Source organism: Bubalus kerabau, chromosome 21 (genome assembly GCF_029407905.1).
Source record: "Bubalus kerabau isolate K-KA32 ecotype Philippines breed swamp buffalo chromosome 21, PCC_UOA_SB_1v2, whole genome shotgun sequence".
NCBI classification, from domain to species: Eukaryota; Metazoa; Chordata; class Mammalia; order Artiodactyla; family Bovidae; genus Bubalus; species Bubalus kerabau.
In genome coordinates this window covers 35,676,246-35,696,631 of record NC_073644.1, presented here as the reverse complement: position 1 = coordinate 35,696,631, position 20,386 = coordinate 35,676,246, and the positions used below count along the sequence as shown (strand labels likewise).

Sequence of the window (20,386 nt, the reverse complement as noted above, 5' to 3'; positions counted from 1 at the left end):
TAGTATAGAACTTGAAGAACTAGCTTTGGTGACCTTTCATGTTTCTTGTTTAGGATACTCTTTTTTTCTTCTAGTTTTATGGAGATAGAGTTGACATGTAACATTAGTAAAGTGTCCAACATAAAGATTTGATACTGTATATATTGCAGACTGATCATGGTGGCCTTTTCTTGTGTGTGCACCACTTCTGGGTCTGTGGTGGGGCAGAAAGTTAGAGCTGCAGAAAGCTTAGAAATCATGGAACCCAGAGCTAGGGACGTAGGAGGGTTGACCTGGGGTGCGGCTGGAGGGTGGGAACAGCGCAATCGGAACTCAGCCTCCTTATTTTGGTTTGGTGCTACCTCCCACCTCTACTTTTGCACTGAATCCAAATCTTACCCTGAAGTCTATTTTAGGATGGAAATAATTTGCCCCAGGTTTTACTCTAAAATTAGGGTTAGGGTTAGATCATGGCATCTGGTCCCATCACTTCATGGGAAATAGATGGGGAAACAGTGGAAACAGCATTAGACTTTATTTTTCTGGGCTCCAAAATCACTGCAGATGGTGACTGCAGCCTTGAAATTAAAAGACGCTTACTCCTTGGAAGGAAAGTTATGACCAACCTAGACAGCATATTCAAAAGCAGAGACATTACTTTGCCAACAAAGGTTCGTCTAGTCAAGGCTATGGTTTTTCCTGTGGTCATGTATGGATGTGAGAGTTGGACTGTGAAGAAGGCTGAGCGCTGAAGAATTGATGCTTTTGAACTGTGGTGTTGGAGAAGACTCTTGAGAGTCCCTTGGACTGCAAGGAGATCCAACCAGTCCATTCTGAAGGAGATCAGCCCTGGGATTTCTTTGGAAGGAATGATGCTGAAGCTGAAACTCCAGTGCTTTGGCCACCTTATGCGAAGAGTTGACTCATTGGAAAAGACTCTGATGCTGGGAGGGATTGGGGGAAGGAGGAGAAGGGGACGACAGAGGATGAGATGGCTGGATGGCATCACTGACTCGATGGACGTGAGTCTGAGTGAACTCCGGGAGTTGGTGATGGACAGGGAGGCCTGGCGTGCTGCGATTCATGGGGTCGCAAAGAGTCGGACACGACTGAGCGACTGATCTGATCTGATCTGATCTTTAAAATACGTCAACTTCACATCATATCCCGTGGAGTTTGACGCTGAATTTCCTGGAAGTGTAACTTCCCCTCATCCCTGTAGGGTGTCAGGTGACGTGACTACTTCGTGGAGTGGATAACAGAATTTGTTAGGCAGCTCGCAGACAGGAGAGTGCGATGGCCTTTGATCCTCAGCCCTTCCCTCTTCTAAGCCGTGTGACCCTGAGCAAGTCACGAAGCCCCTTCATGCCTTAGGCTTTCTCCTTAGTCAGGTGCGGCACCATCAGCCACCTTTCCAAGACTGCACTGGGATTAGAGAGAATTACATCAGGTGCCTGGCACACCCAGGGCTGGCTCTATGATGGGGAGCTGCCGTTACTAACAGCAGAGGATAACACTCCTTATATCCTTGCTGCTGTTGCTTCTCCCCACCCCTACCTATGTTTTGCTCCGAGAGAGCTGGGTCCTTTCTCTGCCCCTCAGAGAGAGGGTGGCAAGTACTTAATGTCTCACTGGCTCACTCTCTACTCCTCTGAGCAGTTTGCTAATTACCAGTGATCATCAACGCGCTGGTGAGTATGTGAGACTTCCGAGGTGGTCACCATGTTATATAATCTAATAGCATCGTTCCTTTTTCTCTACCTGTTCTTGGGAGAGAAGCACTGCTGTGCTTAGGTTTATTGCACAACTGGAGACAAATTAGACCGTTTTCCTCAAAATCTTTATGCGCCTCCCTTCTATACTGCCTCACCGGTTGTGAAATCAGAGATGCTGTGTCTTCCTCAAAGCATCCCATTGAAAATGTTTAAGAAGAAAAAAAGAATTATGAAGTTCTCAGGTGGTTTACATGGAACACTTGCAGAGGAAGTCAGCAGGATGAGAGATGTATAACCTACAGATGGGCTGAAAAGCGTGTTATTTTGCTGTTCAGTCGCTAAGTTGTGTCCGACTCTTGCAGTCCCATGGACTGTAGCTCACCAGGCTCCTCTGTTCATGGGATTTTTGAGGCAAGAACACTGGAGTGGGTTGCCATGTCCTTCTCCAAGGGATCTTCCCAATCCAGGTATCGAACCTGTGTCTCCTTCATTGTCAGGCGAATTCTTTACCGCTGAGCCACCAGGGAAGCCTGTGTTACTTTAGGATCCTTTTCTAAAAACATCTGTTTCACAGGTTGGTGCAGCATGATAGAGCTGAATTTTAAGGATGCGTTCAATTCCTTTGAGAGGCTAAAAAACGAGTCCCGGTGGTCCCAGTGCTATTATGCCTACCTAACTGCAGGTGAGTGGATCCCAGTACACATGGTCACAGCACGCCCTCCTCTGTCTCAGACTAGCTCCCTCTTGTTGTTGGATGGAGAACTGACGGGCAGAGGATGCAGAAGTGGTGTTCTTAACAGTTTCCCACAGCATGTGTTGTTGTTTGTTGCTGATCAGTTGCTGAGTTGTGTCTGACTCTTTGAGACCCCCATGGGCTCCAGTAGCCAGGCTCCTCTGTCCTCCATCATCTCCCATAGCTTGCTCAAACTCATGTCCATTGAGTCGGTAATGCCATTCGACCATCTTGTCCTCTGTTGTCCTTTTCTCCTCTTGCCCTCAATCTTTCCCGGCATCGGGATTTTTTTCCAGGGAATCAGATCTTCAGATCAGGTGGCTAAAGTACTGTTTTAGACTGCAAGTAAATAGCAGCTGAATACAGCTCCCACCCACCCAGTGGAATGTTGGGAAGTTCCATGCTACACGCCCTGCCCCTTCCAGTGTCCCCCCAGGGCTGGGTCCGTCACATGCTGGGTCCTGGACATGCCTATTATGACCTTCTCATTTTCATACACTTTGTCCTAAACAGCCTCAACTTACCCTCACCCCTCTCCTTTTTTTCCTCAAATCTATTTTTCATTTATTAGGCGCTTAAATAATTTTAAAGCATTGAACATGTCTTTTAAATCGTGTTCATATTTTCCTTTCAATTGTTAGTGCCTCGTTGTGAGTTGCACAGGTTTTGAGGAGTCTGTTCCAGCCTTGTTTTGCCTCTTAACCCTGTTTATAATTAGTGTGATTTTGCGGAGCACAAGGTGTTTCAACACTGCATGTCATTATGGCAGAAACAACTTACACTTTCTGACCGGAGTATCGTGTACGTTGCCTTTTCCCCTGACATGAACAGATAGGTAAAGACATGCTGCCACCTGGTGGACAGAACCGCTGTCTGTGCCCTGAGCCCCATGAATTGCCTGTGTGATGCAGAGTGGTTTAGGTAGCGATTGAAGAGACCCAGGGAATGTACTTCTCCTGCCTCTAACAATGAGCTTTCCTTACACACCCACAAAAGCGATTCTTTTCCTTAAAATTTAAAACTGATCTAAGCATTATTTTAAATGTATTCTTATTTCTCTGAAGGTTTGCATTTAACTGAACATCTCCTGTCATTCCATCCCTGTAACTGGTCTCTTGAAAATGGGAAAGAATTAACAGTGACCCTGTGTATATCCAGAATGTTCTGGAACTGCAGTCCATTAGCAATCAGGATGGAAGCCCTTACACCCGCAGGCCTTCCTATAGACCCCACAGGGTGTTCATCCATTTTCATCTGGCTCTTGTTGATGTTTGAGTAGGATTATTTTCAGTATGCTGCTAGGATACTTTTAGGGTTGGTTTACGGAACTCAGAGGCATCTCAGATGAAAAGTGCAGCTGTTTATTGAGTGGGTGGTGTGCCCTGCACGTGACGAACCAAAACAGGCCGCTGCTGTTGTGGTGTGATAGGATCAGGTAGTCAGTGTGGGCAGGTATTTGTTTTATTTTAATTGGAGGGTAATTGCTTTACTATATTTTGTTGGTTTCCACCATACATCAACATGAATCAGCCACAGGTATACATATGTCCCCTCCCTGTTGAACTTTCTACCCCTTCCCACCTCTCTAGGTTGCCACACCACACCTGACTTGAGCTCCCTGCATAATACAGTACTTTCCCCCTGGCTGCCTGTTTTACGTATGTAGTTATGTTTCCATGCCACTCTCCCCATTCGTCTCACCCTCTCACACATCGTGTCCACAAGTCTGTCTCTATGTCTGCGTCTCCATTGCTTGATGAATGGATAAAGCTGTGGTATATATATACAATAGGATATTCCTCAGCCATAAAAATGAACACATCTGAGTCAGTCCTAATGAGGTGGATGAACCTAGAGGCTGTTATACAGAGTGAAGTAAGTCAGAAAGAGAAAAACAAGTGTCATATATTCACGCACATATATGGAATCTAGAAAGGTGATACTGATGAGCTATGTATTTTTTAAAAATCTTTGTGGAGCATAGAGCATGAAGAAATAAATGTACAGTGTGGCTCTATAGAGGAGCATTTATTCTCACTGGAAATCCCAGGATCACACCAGTTGTAGGAGATGATACAGCATGAAAGACTCCAGTCTCCACGTCTCCACGGGGGTTCCGTGAAGATGATGTGTGAAGAGCTCCACATAAAGAGGGCTTGGGAGGTGGGGCGGCTCGCTGCTGCGCTCTCAGTGCAGGCTGCTTGCAGGAGCTGTTACCTAAGCTGGCTTGAAGGACTGGTATGTGTTACAAGCAGCGCCTGAGAAGATGGGCATTAAGGGACTGGAAACACTGCCACTGGGAACTTAGTTCCTTGGTTTTTTTTTTAATCTTTTTTTTTTTTGTCTTTTTTCCTACTCTTGGCAGATTTCAGTTTACAATACAGTATTATCGAATGTAGTCACCATGTTATTATACATTAGATCTTCAAACCTTGTTTATCTTATAGCTGAGAGGTTTTTTTTAAATTATGGTAAAATATACATAATGTAAAATCTACTTTAGCCATTAAAAAAGTATTTTTTTTTTTGGCTACGCTAGACAGCTTGCAGAATCTTATTTCCCCAGGCCTCTGAAGGTGAAAGCCCAGAATCCTAACCACTGGACCGACAGGGATTTCCCCATTTTAACCATTTTTCAGTATGTGGTTCAGTGGCATTAAGTTCTTTGATAGCCATCACCACTGCCCACCTTTCTTTTTGAAAAGTGAAACTCGGTGATCTTTATTTATTTTGTGTGTGTGTGTTTGTGTAGCAGAGTTTTATTAAAGTGAAAAAGGGACAGAGAAATCTTCTGACACAGACATCAGAAGGGGGATGGAGAGTGCCCACTGCTAGTCTTAATCAAAGCTTATAACATTTTACCAGACCCATTCCCACAACATAAATCTTAAATTAACAAGATTAGAACTAACAACAGAAAGGTCTTACCAGATCCACTCCCACAACATACTTCTTAAGATAACAAGATTAGTTAGAAGGTTCTTGTTAAGGAGAAACATGTCCTCGAGCAAGATGCATTGTTACATTGACTTAGACAAGACAATGTAGAAAAAAGTGCTGGTCCTTTTCTCCTTGAGAACTCCAGACCTCTATCCCATTTGCAAAAGCTCCAGACCCCTTTCTCCTCCTCGGGACCCGGGACTTCTTATCAACCTACCTAGGAATTGACTCTCTCATTCCGCCCTTTTCTTTTAGGAGTAAAACTATGATCTTTAAACAAGAACTACCTACCCCCTGCCGAGCCAACCCTTAATAAACTCTGCTCCTTCTGTCTATATGAATTTGACTATTTTAGTTGCCTCAAGTAAGTGGACTCAACAGTATTTGTTGATTGAATCTGGCTTATTTCACTTAACATAGTGTCCTCAAGGTTCATCCATAATGTAGTATGTGTCAGGATTTCATTCATTTTTAAGGCTGAATAATATTCCATTGTGTGTACAGACCATGTTTTGTTTATTTGTTCATTGTCCGTGGACTCTTGGGTTGTTCCCACCCTTGGCTGTCGTGAATGATGCTGCTGGGAATGTGGTTCTTCTTGAGACCCTGGTTTCAGTGCCAGTTAGGACATTACCTGAAGTGTAATGTAGGAAGTGGGATGGCTGGACCATATCCTTGTACTATTCTTGCAAATTTTCTATGCGTTTGAAATTACATAAAAATAAGTTACCCCAAAAGATTAGAATATCTCTTGAAGGGCTTCCTTGGTGGCTCATTGGTAAAGAATCCACCTGCCAGTGGGGGAGACATAGGTTTGATCCCTGATCCAGAAAGATCCCCTGGAAAAAGAAATGACAACCCACCCCACTGTTCTTGCCTGGAAACCCCGTGGACGGAGGAGCCTGATGGGCTACAGTCCATAGGGTCGCAAAAGAATCGGACACGACTGAGCGACTAATGACAACAATAAAGCTTAGTCCTAATGGACAGGCTGAGCATCCTAAGTCTGTGTAGGTCTCAGACTTAGGATAAATCAGAGATGCTCTGCTTTCTACTATCTGCATCCTTTGAGGCAACTGTCTGTAACTTATGAAAAGGAAGTGGTATACATATTCTTCAGGATCTGAGGTATTAGAGCTATAGACCTGCAAAGGTGATTCAGATCCTGATATTGTTGATATTTATGACTCGCTTGTGTGCCCACATTTGCTCATTCCTTTTTTAGAAAATTATGTGACTATATAATAATATTATCAGTTATGTACGGAAACCTCAAGCTAGGGGCAGCAGAAATTACTCTTTTTCATTGATTTACTGTGTGACCTCAGGCAAGTCTTTTAACTTTCCTGGGTCTATAATACCATGGAGTTGTTTTACAAAACAATCACCGAGCTTCCTTCTGGTTTTGAAATGTTGTAACACAACAGATGAGGTCATTTGGGATGGGTTCAGACCCCACATCTGGACCAGTGCTGCTTCCAAAACTGGGAATGGAATTATCTCTCCCTTTTCATATTCAGGCTAATCCCAGTGATTCCCAGTAGAAATCTTCTGCTTTTCCCATCACTTTGATGTCCTCAGCTTTCTCCAAGCCTTGCTGCTTGTATTTCTTTGACCTTCCAGTAGCCGCTCACCCTCTGATATGCCACAGCCCTGTGCCTGGCTTGACCAAGCCCCAAAATGTGAGAATGGGACCATCTAGTTTTAGGATCGCTCAAATAAAGAAGGAAGAACTAGCAAATCAATGGACATTCCAAGTGGGGATTGAAAAACAGTATGTGCCAGAGACAAAATCAACAAGAAATTAATAGAAAGGAATTCAGTGTCATGGGAGTTGCAAAGAGGATGACTAAGAGTGGTTGGTAAAGTCAGATGGAGGAGGTGGGACTGCAGCCTGGTGTGAAGTTTGGAGAAGGGAGAGAGCGGGTGAAGCAGAGGCGGTATGACTTGAGTCTTTGCCTGGGGCTTAGGGGAGATGAAGATCGAAGTCTTAGCCCCCTCCAAGGCTCAGCTTGACTCTCGTCCCTCAGAGCTGTGCGACCACGCCCAAGAGAAACCATCCCTTCCCTCCTTGAGCTTTTTGAAAGTAACTTTGATGTCAGGACTCCCAAAGCTCTCTTCACTGCATCCATTGTAGCTCTGGAATTGTGGGTGTTCTCTCTCCAGCTGAAATCCAAGTTTCTTCTGGGTGTAAACATGTGTATTTCTTCCTCACATCCTTGATGGTGGCTGTATGTAGTAGGTGCCCAATGAACACACCCGTGACTACTTCATGACAGTGAAGGACTGTCATATACAGGATACTTCATGACTTTCTTTCCAGGCACAGGGATATCCCTCTACCAGTGTGAAGCTCTCACAGTCCTCCCAGCTCCTAACTGTTCTTGCCTAGTTTTCATTTTTCTTCCACTTTCCAAGTGTGTGAGCTCGAATGGGACTGTGCTCCATGACAATATCTACGACCATAGTTTTCCCAACATGTTCCTGTAAAGCTCAGGGAACCTAGCAGCAGGGAAATAATTATTGAATCAGTGGAATGATGAGCAGCAGGTTGGTGTAGTCCCACACTTAACAGTCTTTAGAAATATCTCCTCCCATTTTCTCCTTTGGTAATAACCTTTTCCAAGTGTCATCAACCTGGGTATCCCTTAGTGGTATTTTCCCCCTAAATACTTTAAAGATTATGACGATGGTTTCTTACAGTTTGTCAGGGAGCCACCGGTGATGTGGACGGGGCACAGATTGTCTTTAAAGAAGTTCAGAAGCTCTTCAAAAGGAAAAACAATCAGATTGAACAGTTTTCTGTGAAAAAGGTTTGTTGGAACTTGTTGATCTGGTGTGTCGTTTATAATGGATATTTCTAACCATGGTCACCTTGGACAGCAAATGGAAATCCTAGGAAATTAGGAAATCCTGTGCAAAGCTGATCTCCTTGCTGAGCAAGTAGCTCACAACTGTGAGAGAATATTCTCGTGTGTCATCCTGCTCTGAATGCAAAGTACTGGTTGGTTGCAAATAATTAAAGCTATTGTTTGCTATTGTTTCTTTGAATGAATAGAGACATTACTGACCCTGTGGAGCTCATGAGCCCCTGGAGAGGGAGTGTGTATATCTGAAGGGTGAGGTAGCCTCAGAGGAGTGCAGATCAGCAGAACCTGGGCAAGAGACACAGACTCTGGGTTCTCATCTAGTGAAACCATCACGTTGGGTGATGAATAAAAAGCAAGAGCGTGCATCAAATTGACCAGCAGAAAGGCCCAGGACTGTAGTGAGAAAGGCCCTCATTTATTTCTGTACTTTTTTAAGAATACAGTTTAGCTGAATTACCATAGGTGATAGGACAACTTGTCATATCCTGAATTCTGCATGTTTTCAGTTGGAAGTTATTATTGAATGAACATTTAATGGCTTAGTGTGAGTATAAACTGGGTTGTAATGGGGAATGCCCCCAAGAGGACTGGGACTAATTAGAAAACTAAAAAGTCAATAAAACCATAACTAAAAGGCCTCTAGTGTTACAGCCTTCATATAAACCCATTGAGTTAATATCTGTCACCCAGCTTTTATAAATTCCTTTGACCTAAACCGAAATGAATCTGGTTTCATCCTGCAGTTTTTAAAATATGTCCTGGAACTCGACAGTAGATTGAAGTGAATAATGAGAGAAAGGGATATCTACCAATACAACAAAAATACAGAGAGCAATTTTCATTTTTAGCCTTGCGGGAGGGGATTGTTCATATCAAATATGAACCATGCATTTTTTTAATGTCTCTGAAGTATTTTTTTTTTTTTTAGTTAGTTCGTTTGTTTGTTTTAAATGTAGCCTAATCATTCTAACTGCTTGCAGGCAGAGAGATTTCGGAAACAAACCCCAACCAGAGCACTCTGCGTGCTGGCGTCCATCGAAGTGTTGTACTTGTGGAAAGCCCTCCCCAACTGCTCCCCGCCCAACCTACAGAGGATGAGTCAAGGTAAACAACAAGTGCGCACAGCAGCCTGTGCCTTCAGGGTCTCACTCATCTGCTCTGACTCAGAGTACCAATCTGTCGCTCTCTGGGACAGATGGCTTAGTGGTTAAGAAAATTCCATCACAGGTATTGGGGATAGAAAGCACTGCAAGGGCCAGATTCAGGAGTGTGTGGTGATGCTTTCTGATCATCGGGGTTATTAATCTTTTGGAAATGTCATCTTACGTACATGTTGCCCTTCTCCAGAATTGATTTTGTATTAATATTTTGGACTCCGATTTATCGGATTGTTCGCAGTGACACTCGCGATAGCATTTTCCATTGAATTCCAGGGGAATTAGGCTAGTCTCAGTCTTTGTTGCTGCATGCGGGCATTTCTCTAGATGGGGCAAGAGTGGGGGCTGCTCTTCATTGCAGGGTGCGGGCTTCTCATTGCAGTGGCTTTTTTTTGTTGTTTCTGAGTACAGGCTCTAGGGCACGGGGGCCTCAGTAGTTGCAGCTCCCGGGCTCTCGAGCACAGGCTCAGTAGTTGTGGCAAACGGGCTTAGCTGCTCCACGGCAGGTGGGATCTTCCCAGACTGGGCATCGAACCCATGTCTCCTGCACTGGTAAATGGGTTCTTTACCACTGAGCCACCAGGGAAGCCCCTGAGTCCCATGCTTTTATCATCAGACTTCTCTGCAGATGCCTTTTGCTTATTAAGAAAAAAACAGGTTTCCTTTCAAAGGTCAAAAAGTTTGTCAGTATTGATATTCCAGAGCAGAGTAATACAACTGCAAAAGAAGTTGTACGCAGAGGCCCTGTAATTAGAGTCGGTGTGTAAAGTCCATGGGATCGCTAAGAGTCGGATACGACTGGGCGACTTCACTTTGACTTTTCACTTTCATGCATTGGAGAAGGAAATGGCAACCCACTCCGGTGTTCTTGCCTGGAGAATCCCAGGGGCGGGGGAGCCTGGTGGGCTGCCGTCTATGGGGTCGCGCAGAGTCGGACACGACTGAAGCGACTTAGCAGCAGCAGCAGCAGCAGTAACCCTCCCAAGGAGATTACTTGAAAGGAAATAAAATTGTTTTTGGATGTGCAAGTTCTGCTCTGTTGTTTAAAAATATTCATAATTTAAAACCCATTCCTGGTTGTTGATGCAAGTCTGGAATATCTACTAATGTCTAACACAAAGGAACAGTGAAGAATCTTAGGGACTATGTTCTTTTGAATGCACAAGTGTAGGCTATGTATTTAGAGATAATTCAAACACACATGCAAATATAAAATAGTAATTGGCAGGCACAAGAAAGATGATCACTTTCTTGGACTAAGGAGACCCACTCATGGAAGGGGAACCTTCTCAGTTTGAACTCAGTGAGTCACTAAGCAATGAGATTCTTAACTCCTGATGAATGTATTCCCTTCTTGCTGTCTTCTCTTTAAGCTTGCCATGGAGTAGATGATTCATCTGTCGTTGGATTAAAGTATTTGCTTCTTGGTGCCATACACAAATGTCTAGGAAACTCAGAAGATGCTGTTCAGGTAAACTGTTCATGTGGTGTCATAGCTAAGGAAACTGAACCATGAAAAACTACATGTGGGCTTGTGAATGAGAAAAAGGAAAATGTTACACAAAGCCAGTCTCCATCACAGTGTGAGTTTCATCCACTTTATTAGATGAAGGTCATCCTCTCAGATGCCAGAAGTTGGTGATGGTTCATGTTCGTTTTTATTGTGACTTCAGAGCCTTCGAATATTTCTTCACCTATGGGCTCCTTTTCTGGCACTATCTGTTTATCAAAGATGACAGTCTCAATTGGTGGAGAAGGAAGTGAGGAGGCAGACAGTTTTGTTAGTTCATTCTAATAACATCTGTATTACTTTCAGTTCTTTCAGCGAGCTGTCAAAGATGAGTTATGTCGGCAGAATAACTTATACGTTCAGCCATATGCTTGCTATGAACTTGGCTGTCTTCTATTAGACAAACCAGAGGTAAGATCTTGCCTATTTTCTTAAATAACGTTCATCAGCAAAACTGTGGAAGTGAACAGGCACAAAACATCCTTCATTTAAAACAAGTTGGTTTTTTGTTTTGTTTTGTTTTCCTTGATTCCATATGGGATGAATCCAAGAAGCTACTAATCCTATATTACTGTGTTGAAGGAGGTAATCTATTCCCTGGAGTTACAATGATAAACATAGCTTTTGGAACAAAAATTCGAGGCAAAATCATTGTCTTTTTTTTTAGAGATATAATTATAATATGATTGTAATATATTATAATCATTATAATATGATGTAATGTGGTTTATTCAGATGAATACAGAATTACATTGTGATCCTAGTGCTATCCTTTATTTTTAGTGTATGATACCAATTAAGTTACTTAACCATATACTTTGTTCCTAATCTATAAAACAAGATAAAAAAATACCTGCCTTTCCAATAAAGACTGTAGTGAGAATAAATGAGGATGATGTGTAGGATTACTTAAAATTTTTTAGAATACCTTGTAAATTTGATGGATTATTAAGATGTATATTTAAGCACAATGGCGCAGTTTTTAAAAAAACAGAATTTCAACAGTGCTGGATTTGCTTAATACCTTCTTTTAGAAGCTCAGTTACATAATATTGATTATATAAAATTCTAAGTTTCAATAAATTCAAGTCAGCTTTCGAGTATATGGGTTTTTTTTAAAGTTGAGCTAAATCAACAGAAATATTCTAGCCTAATCCTTAAATATGTCACCTATCTTGCCAAAGATAAAGCTTTTAATTGATAAGCCTTCTCATTTGAAATTCTAATTTTACCAAAAGAGAAAATGCAGTTTTTATGAATTTTGGTAGAAATTTCTAATGCCGTATTCTTTAAGAAAATTTTTACTCTTAATGCAACCTAGAATACATATACATAAAATACAACAAGTATGATTTATCTCTTGAAAAATGAAGCTGACTGTTCTCAATTAGTATTGCCTTCAAAAAGAGGTCTAGCTTACTGACTTCCAATAAACTTAAATTATCAAATTCAGATTGTTTAGTAGGGTCTTAAACTGTTTTAACTCTTTTAGTTGTTTATAGAATAATACTTAAAATTATGAAAAATTATCAAGTAATTCCTTGATGTAAATAAACATCATTATATTAAAGAAAAATTGAGTCATTAGGCTTGAATGAGCAGTTGACTCCCCTCTAGGTCACCATGAATTGTTGGAATTAACAAATCTTCTATTATAACATTTTCTGCTTGAGTATATAAACATAGGTGTTAAGAGATCATGTGTTTTTCTTATATTCATAGACTGTAGGAAGAGGCAGAACTCTCCTTCTTCAAGCAAAGGTAAAAATGCCCCAAAATCCCCAGTCTCTCTTTTTCCAGTGACCTTGTCCCCTGTGTATATTCTGGAGCCTGAATTCATGAGGTTTTGTGAAACGATTGTACTGGTTGATAATATTTCTGGAGGGGGAAGTCATAACTGAATCAGGGGGAAGTCATAACTGAATCAGTGAGCAGTTGATTTTTAAGTAAAATTACACAAAACATTCTGATGAAATTGCTCATCGTGCTTTATAGAAACTCTTCTTGTTTAAGTGGGAAAATAACTTGATTTCACAACTGTGTTCTTGAGAAGTTTAGCAGTAACTTCCACTGAGCCCAGCATCAGACTACTGTCTCAGGAAAACAGGGAAATTTTCCAAAGACAGCATTTAATAACATTCAGTTGACATTTTAAAAACAGACAAAAATTTGAAGTTTGGGGAATTAAAAAAAAAAAAAAGTGAATGTGAAGCCGTTATTAGGAGCATAAGGAGTTTTACTGTGGGAAGCACACAGAGCGGTGTGATTAATACCGTAGTCACACCGACAGCTTAGCTAATAGTCTCTCTCTCTGGTCTTGCAGGAGGATTTCTCTGGCTACGACTTTGAAAACAGGTTGCATGTCCGCATTCATGCTGCTCTGGCCTCAATGAGGGAACTGGTCCCTCAGTGACAGACCCCAAGTTCCTGCTGTGTCCCTCCCCAACACAGGTTCTGCACTTTAAAAGCAGAGCACACTGCTCTTATGAAGATCAGCTTTTCTTCGAAAACCACCTGGGCCCAGGACACATTTCCTCAGTTAGGCTGATGTATTCAAGATCTCCTCTTTTAAACATAGCTTAAAAAAGAAAAATGATGATGATGGTAGTAATAATAACTAACCACCTGGGGAGAGGGTTAAGTGACCTTGTTCAAACATTTTAGTTTTGTGATTTATTATTTTTAAAATAAAAGTAAACTAAATATTCAACCTGCGATCTTGTAGGAATGCCTACCTGAAGCACACATCTGACTGGGTAACACAAAGTACCTGTAAAATTATTAACAGTATCACAACATAGTATTTATATTGTGTTTTGAAAAAATAGCAGTGCTTTCCAGTTTTACTTTATCCTCAAACTATTCCTGTGAGTAATAGCACAGATATTCTGATCTCCATTGTCCAGAAAATGAGACTCAGGCACAAGAAAGCGAATTGACTTATTCCAATTAATTATTCCTCTTATTATAGAGTCTTGAATAGAATGCAGGTCTCCTGACCACAGACCAAATAATTCTTTTATTGTAAAAACAAATATGGTAATTGCCCAGAATTCCAAGTTTTCCTTATTAAAAAAAAAAATACTTCTCAGCTGAAGTTGTGTCATCAAAATATTTATCTCCAGATTGTCTACAAAAAATGTTTCAAAGGACAAACACTTTTTTCCCTTTGAAAGCCAGCAACATGAAAGCAAATAGAAGATAGTTTTACAGCCCAAAGTATAGCTGTTTTGCGAATGTATTAGAAGACCTAGACTACAGACAGGATTAATAACACCTACATTATAGGTGTTTCCCTTCCTTTGTAATTAATTGTCTAGTTTCCAAGTTTTGGAACATTTTCAGCAAACTGCATGAAAAGGCTGTTCTTGAAAGCACACAGATTTTTTGGCCTCAAAGTATTTGCTGGTGAAGGATTTGCTGGGCTGTCTGTTGCCAGGATTTAATCATTTTCCCCTTAGCTCAGGTTATTGATATTGTAAATAGACTTCAAAGTTATTTTTTAATCCTTTGTTGCTAATTTTTATTGTCATTGAATTTACCTCTTTGTTCAGTACTGCATACCTGTATTTTCAAAGAATCTAAATACCTCAGTCATTTTAGAATTTATTTCATCATTGTGTGGCTAACCTGGATCAATCTTAAGGGTAGTTATTTTTAAAATATCCAGTGCCCTATAGAATATCCTCTTGGGGTGTCATTTAATTTACATATCCTTTTAGCTGAAGTATGATCTCATAGAACATCAGCAGTTTTAATATTTCACTTCAAAACAAACATGGGAGGGGCAGCTAGAGCTTTGGCAGCTTCAATCTACTTAATCAGGTTTCGAGGGAATAATAGTTTCTTAAATGCTTGCTCCTCACTGACTTTGGCTGAACTTGCTTCATGTTTTTTCACTTACAAAGTGCTTATTAATGTTGACTTTCTTTCTAGTGGGACTGCTGCATGGGTTTTAGATGCTAGCCAGAGAGAAAAGATGCTACCTACTTTCATGAACGGGAAGATCCAGGAGCCAGGTAGATGCCTTCTGAAGGGGAAAATTGGTGTCTAATAAAAGTTTTAGATACCTGGTTTGAAGGAAAGAATGTTATGAATCTTTAAAATATGGCTCTCGCCATTTTCATGTCCTTTTGGTTATAGTTTATATGGCAAATTTCTCACTTATGATTGTGGAGTGTTCGGAATCATGAAGTTCTTGCTCCAGTATTCATACTTATTTGAATTTTCAGATCAGGTATTGTTCAAGCTACTTATTATTCAGTAGTAAAAGATTACATAAGGCTCCATACTTTTCTGCTTTAACTGCTTTAAAACTTTTTGTTTTTCCAGAGACATCTCAGGATTTCAAATAAATCTGTGTTCAGTTCACTTCACTGAATACACATGATTGCAACACTGCTCAGTGAGTCGTCTCTACTAGTCCATTTATAGATCTGTTTATAAACTGTCTCTGCTGGGTTTGATGCAGGATAGCCCTGGTGGTTTATCTGGAACCTGGTGGTAGAGCTCCGAGAGGGGGTAGACAGTGGTTCTGAAAATACTAAAGTAACAAAACTGTGCTGAGTAAACAAAGCCATTAGATTCACTGAAATCTGAGTACAGTATTGAGTGGAGTAATTTATAACAGTCTGGCCTGCGTGCTGTGACTTACCCAACCTTTGAGTTACTGTTACCTGCCTGGAAACCTAGTTTGGTGTAAATTGCTCTTTACCCCTCTCTGATGAAGAAAATAATCAATAATCATGTTTGCATCTGTGTGTGCTTTTTTAATGTTGGCATCATTCCTTCCCCTTTTCCTGTTTTGGAGGCTGTCAAGTGAACCTTCTAATTTATAAGTGTCAGATATATTTTTGTATTAGATTGTGCCTATGATGAGAGAAATCTCTAATGTATATTTTCTGTACTTGGAACACAATTATAATCTGACACACTTTGAGGCATGGTCTAGTAATAATATGTACCTCTGTGATTAATGTATTTAAGATTTTACTTTTATTGGGATAGGTATCTTTTTTATTTTAGCACATGATAGCTAAGTAAAGAATTATTACTTTCAGATGTCACAGAAAATTAGAATATTTATTGTCCCATATTGTGTAAGTCAATTATTTAGAGAATTTGCATTTTTATCTTTCTGCCAACTAAAATTGAAAGACAGTGCATACATGGTTTTTTAAAACACACACACACTCTTTCTTTTGCTGTGTAAACTTTCCTAGTTGATTGCTTCCTTAAGCGGATTGTGGTGGCAAGTATTTAAATATGGATCCTTACCTATGAAGATACATGGTCACACAGTCAAGTTTTGTTTGTTATGTCTTTTTTTTTGGTTTGGATGTTGTTTGTACATTTTATTTACATATTTTTTGGCCCTATCACTTGGCATGTGGGATCTTAGTTCCCAGACCAGGAATTGAACTCATGCCCCATATAGTGGAAGCTCAGAGTCTATTGCTGGGCCACCAGGGTTTTATTTTATAGAAAAAATCTTTTTAGGCCCAATCCTCCCAAGAAAAGACATAGTTGGGGTGGGGGAGGCTTGAACTTGAACTTAGGAAGAGGAAATACTTAGAAAATTTAGAAAAGTACAGGGAATGGAGAATGAGAAAAGGGAAAGTTAGTTCCTAAAAGATGGGCTCCTTCAGTTAAAGTGAGCACAATTCACCCATTTGGCTAACTTGTGAAACTAGCAAGGGGGCTGAGTTCCTAGTTCATCAGGACATTCAATAGAAACAACACACTTGTAGCTTCGATGGACTCTGGAGTGGTTCTCAAGTTGGAGTTTTACAACTACAGAGAGATACTAATTCAATAGGTTCTACGTAGGGCTTGAGAAATCGATGCAGGTCAGGAAGCAACAGTTAGAATTGGACATGGAACAACAGACTGGTTCCAAATAGGAAAAGGAGTATGTCAAGGCTGTATATTGTCACCCTGCTTATTTAATTTATATGCAGAGTACATCTGAGAAATGCTGGGCTGGAGGAGGCACAAGCTGGAATCAAGATTGCCAGGAGAAATATCAATAACCTCAGATATGCAGATGACACCACCCTATGGCAGAAAGTGAAGAAGAACTAAAGAGCCTCTTGATGAAAGTGAAAGAGGAGAGTGAAAAAGTTGGCTTAAAGCTCAACATTCAGAAAACTAAGATCATGGCATCCAGTCTTGTCACTTCATGGCAAATAGATGGGGAAACAGTGGCTGACTTTATTTTGGGGGGCTCTAAAATCACTGCAGATGGTGATTGCAGCCATGAAATTAAAGGACAATTACTCCTTGGAAGGAAAATTATGACCAACCTAGACAGCATATTAAAAAGAAGAGACATTGTCCACAAAGATGTGTCTAGTCAAGGCTCTGGTTTTTCCAGTAGTCATGTATGGATGTGAGAGTTGGACTATAAAGAAAGCTGAGCGCTGAAGAATTGATGCTTTTGAACTATGGTGTTGGGAGAAGACTCTTGAGAGTCCCTTGGACTGCAAGGAGATCCAACCAGTCCATCCTAAAGCAGATCAGTCCTGGGTGTTCATTGGAAGGACTGATGTTGAAGCTGAAACTCCAATACTTTGGCCACCTGATGCAGAGAGCTGACTCATTGGAAAAGACCCTGATGCTGGGAAAGATTGAGGGCAGGAGGAGAAGGGGATGACAGAGGATAAGATGGTTGGATGGCATCACCGACTCAATGGACATGGGTTTGGGTAGACTCTGGGAGTTGGTGATGGACAGGGAGGCCTGGTGTGGTGCGGTTCATGGGGTTGCAAAGAATCAGACATGACTGAGCGACTGAACTGAAGTAGGGCTTAGGAAGACGTTTTTAACAGACTCCTAGGATATGTCTAATGCAGACAGAATACACTAGAGAGAGATGGCCCTAGGTTATCATCTTTTGGTAAGTAGTAAATCAGAGAGTCAACTATATGGCAGAGTTATACATATTATGGGGCTGCTGGAAAAATGCTTCTAACCCTTTGGTTTTCTAAAGTAGGAGATTGCTGAGCTGAGTTTTAGAGGAGGAGAAAGATGCAGTCATGTGAAAATGACAGCTGGAAAGATGTCTCAGGCCTTGGGCCTGATGAGCAAAGGCACAGAGTGACAAACGGCATGTGTCTTCAGGTCCAGTCTTTCGAGGGTCAGTGGAAACCAGATGGTAAGATGAGATAGTTACACAGGTCACAGCAAGAACCATGGACTTCTATAGAGTAAGGATTTGAAGCAGGGAGGGACGGGGAGCAATGAAGAACAAAGTAGGTTTGTATTTTAGTTAGATCCCCAGTGACTGAAAGAGATGAACACAAGGACAAGAAGATTGTAAAGCCACATCAGATCACTAGGAGTTCTAGAAATCAAGCAGCACATAGAGGTTTTAAAATTTGTTAGGTGCTTTTGCTGTAACAGTTTGCTTTTCAGAGGAACTTGGACAGAACTTCCACACTGCAGAAATGTGGAAAAGTATATAGGCTTGCCTTCTGTGTTGCAGATTTAACACAGTACATAACACCTAATCCGTGTTCAAGGTGACCGACCAAGTTTGGTTAGGTGACATAAGCATATGTCCCTCATTCCAAAAGTCACCATAAATGAGATATCTAATGTTTGTACTTGGGGTTCTTAGCTCAGAGTCATTACACCTTTGATAATTAAATATATTATAAACTAAACAAGTGGAAAGGAATCGTCCACTTTCATTTCACTTTTACTTACACTACAAAGTCGGGGGGAGGGGGGCGAGGAGACAGCGATGAGAACCAAAAAGTGTACCACCTGCAGATTTATCATCACACTCAAGTCACACTAAAAGAGCATTTCTTCTTTTAAAACGTAATATTCATAAGAAGAAGGGGCTTGTCTGCCACATAATAGGCACTCAGTAATAGGTAATGGACAAATTAATATTCTCATAAAGTGGTGTGTGCAGCATAGATGTAGGCCAGGGTTTTAACATCGCTTGTTACTGGAACGTGCTCTGGTAGTCTTCATTTTTTTCTCAAGTTAAAAAGTTTTGTCAGATATATGCCCTGATGATGTTATTTAATCGTTGATTTACAGTGATTCTTGTTGCTTTTTAAACGTGTGGAAATGGATTACAACGAAGGCTGCTCGGAATTTGACCATCATGACTCCGATGGTATAAATGCCCAGCACAAACATTAGAGCCCGAACGGGGTAAAAAAGCAGAGAGGGTATTTGAAGGAGTCAGTTTCACTTGAGTAAAAGGGAGCTAAAGTTACACACAGTCCTTATGGACTTGCAACCTGCAGCTGATGGTATGGTTTGCGAAGGATATACCATGCCTGAAGTATTGCAAGATCCGGAATTACGAGAAACAGGAAGATTCAGGATCAATGCCAGATTCTCTTTCAGCAGGCATGTGTCTTGAGAGGAGTGCTGTGCTGCATCCTATTATTGTACCAGTGTGTGTTGTGTACATCGGCAGGATTTTTTTTCAAAAAGGTGAGTAGAGAGCAACAGAAAAAGGGGGACGAGGGGAGAGTAGTGTGATGCAGTGACAGCCACACAAAACTGCCGTAAATCTGTTTTCTTCGAAGATAGACCCAAAATGGAGAGCCTGTTACGGCGTGGAGACTCCCGTTTCCTATGCTCCTGTGTATTCCGCTTGAAAAGGCAAAAACATTCCTCCCTGCTCCGAGGAGTTCCGACCTTTGTCTCTCTCGGCTTCCCATTGGCTGTGGCCGCTAAACTCCCGCCTCCTCCCGCGCCCTTTCAGAGCTTCAGGGAGGGCGGGGGCTTTGTGACGTAGGCGTGACGTCCCCCAGGGGTATAAAAGACCCTGCAGGGAGCGCCGTCTCCTCCAGGAGCCGCCGGCAAGGGGGCAAGGAGGAAGTTCTGTAGCGCGTAGCCGGAAAGGAGTAGGTGGGGCGAGTCTGGAGGAAAGCCCCCCCGCCCCCCCGCCTTGCGGCTTGGCGGCAGTTAGGCCCTCGAGACCTCTAGAGCGCGGTGTGGTTGCTGGAAGGTTCCTCTAGCGTCAGGAGAGTGGGAGGCTTGCGGGGAGGGGCGGGCCCACATCCGCCAGTGAGGCGGTCAGCGCCCCTGGGGCGGACTTCGGGGTCCGGGGTCCGGGGTCCGGGTCGGCAGGTCCGCCACCGCCAAAGTAGTCGATGTGGAATCGGGACGCCTGCTCTCCCAGGTCTCTCTGCCCTTTCCACCAAACCAACCAAACGGCAAAAACGAGCACCCAGCACAGTCTTTAGGGAGTGAGTGGTGGATACCCTTGACGAACTGTGGCTCCGAAGCCCCCTACTCTCGCATCTTCAGCCAAAGGCGCGCCGTTCCTATTCAGGCATTACTCCTCTGTGGGGGTAGGGGTTGTAAAATTTGTTGGTTTTAGACAAATATTTGTCAAATAGAAGTTTGGGGAGAACTAATAAGCTGTCATTTTACACAACCCTCAACGGCCCTATGTGTGACTTTACCCGGTGATGTAGGTACGATCCGTGTCACGGTCATTTCTCATC

General features: G+C 41.9%; 1 protein-coding gene across 1 annotated transcript in view; it reads left to right on the top strand.

Moving 5' to 3' along the window:
• TTC39C (tetratricopeptide repeat domain 39C) overlaps nucleotides 1-13,614 on the top strand; it is a 101,950-nt gene extending 88,336 nt beyond the window's left edge. Inside the window, exons 8-14 of the mRNA XM_055559707.1 lie at nucleotides 2,269-2,376; nucleotides 8,071-8,180; nucleotides 9,218-9,341; nucleotides 10,768-10,865; nucleotides 11,211-11,315; nucleotides 12,627-12,665; nucleotides 13,228-13,614. Of these exons, the coding sequence (XP_055415682.1) occupies nucleotides 2,269-2,376; nucleotides 8,071-8,180; nucleotides 9,218-9,341; nucleotides 10,768-10,865; nucleotides 11,211-11,315; nucleotides 12,627-12,665; nucleotides 13,228-13,317 (674 nt within the window). The 3' untranslated portion in view covers nucleotides 13,318-13,614. The remainder of the gene's footprint in view (nucleotides 1-2,268; nucleotides 2,377-8,070; nucleotides 8,181-9,217; nucleotides 9,342-10,767; nucleotides 10,866-11,210; nucleotides 11,316-12,626; nucleotides 12,666-13,227) is intronic.
• The last annotated feature ends 6,772 nt before the right edge of the window (nucleotides 13,615-20,386 follow it).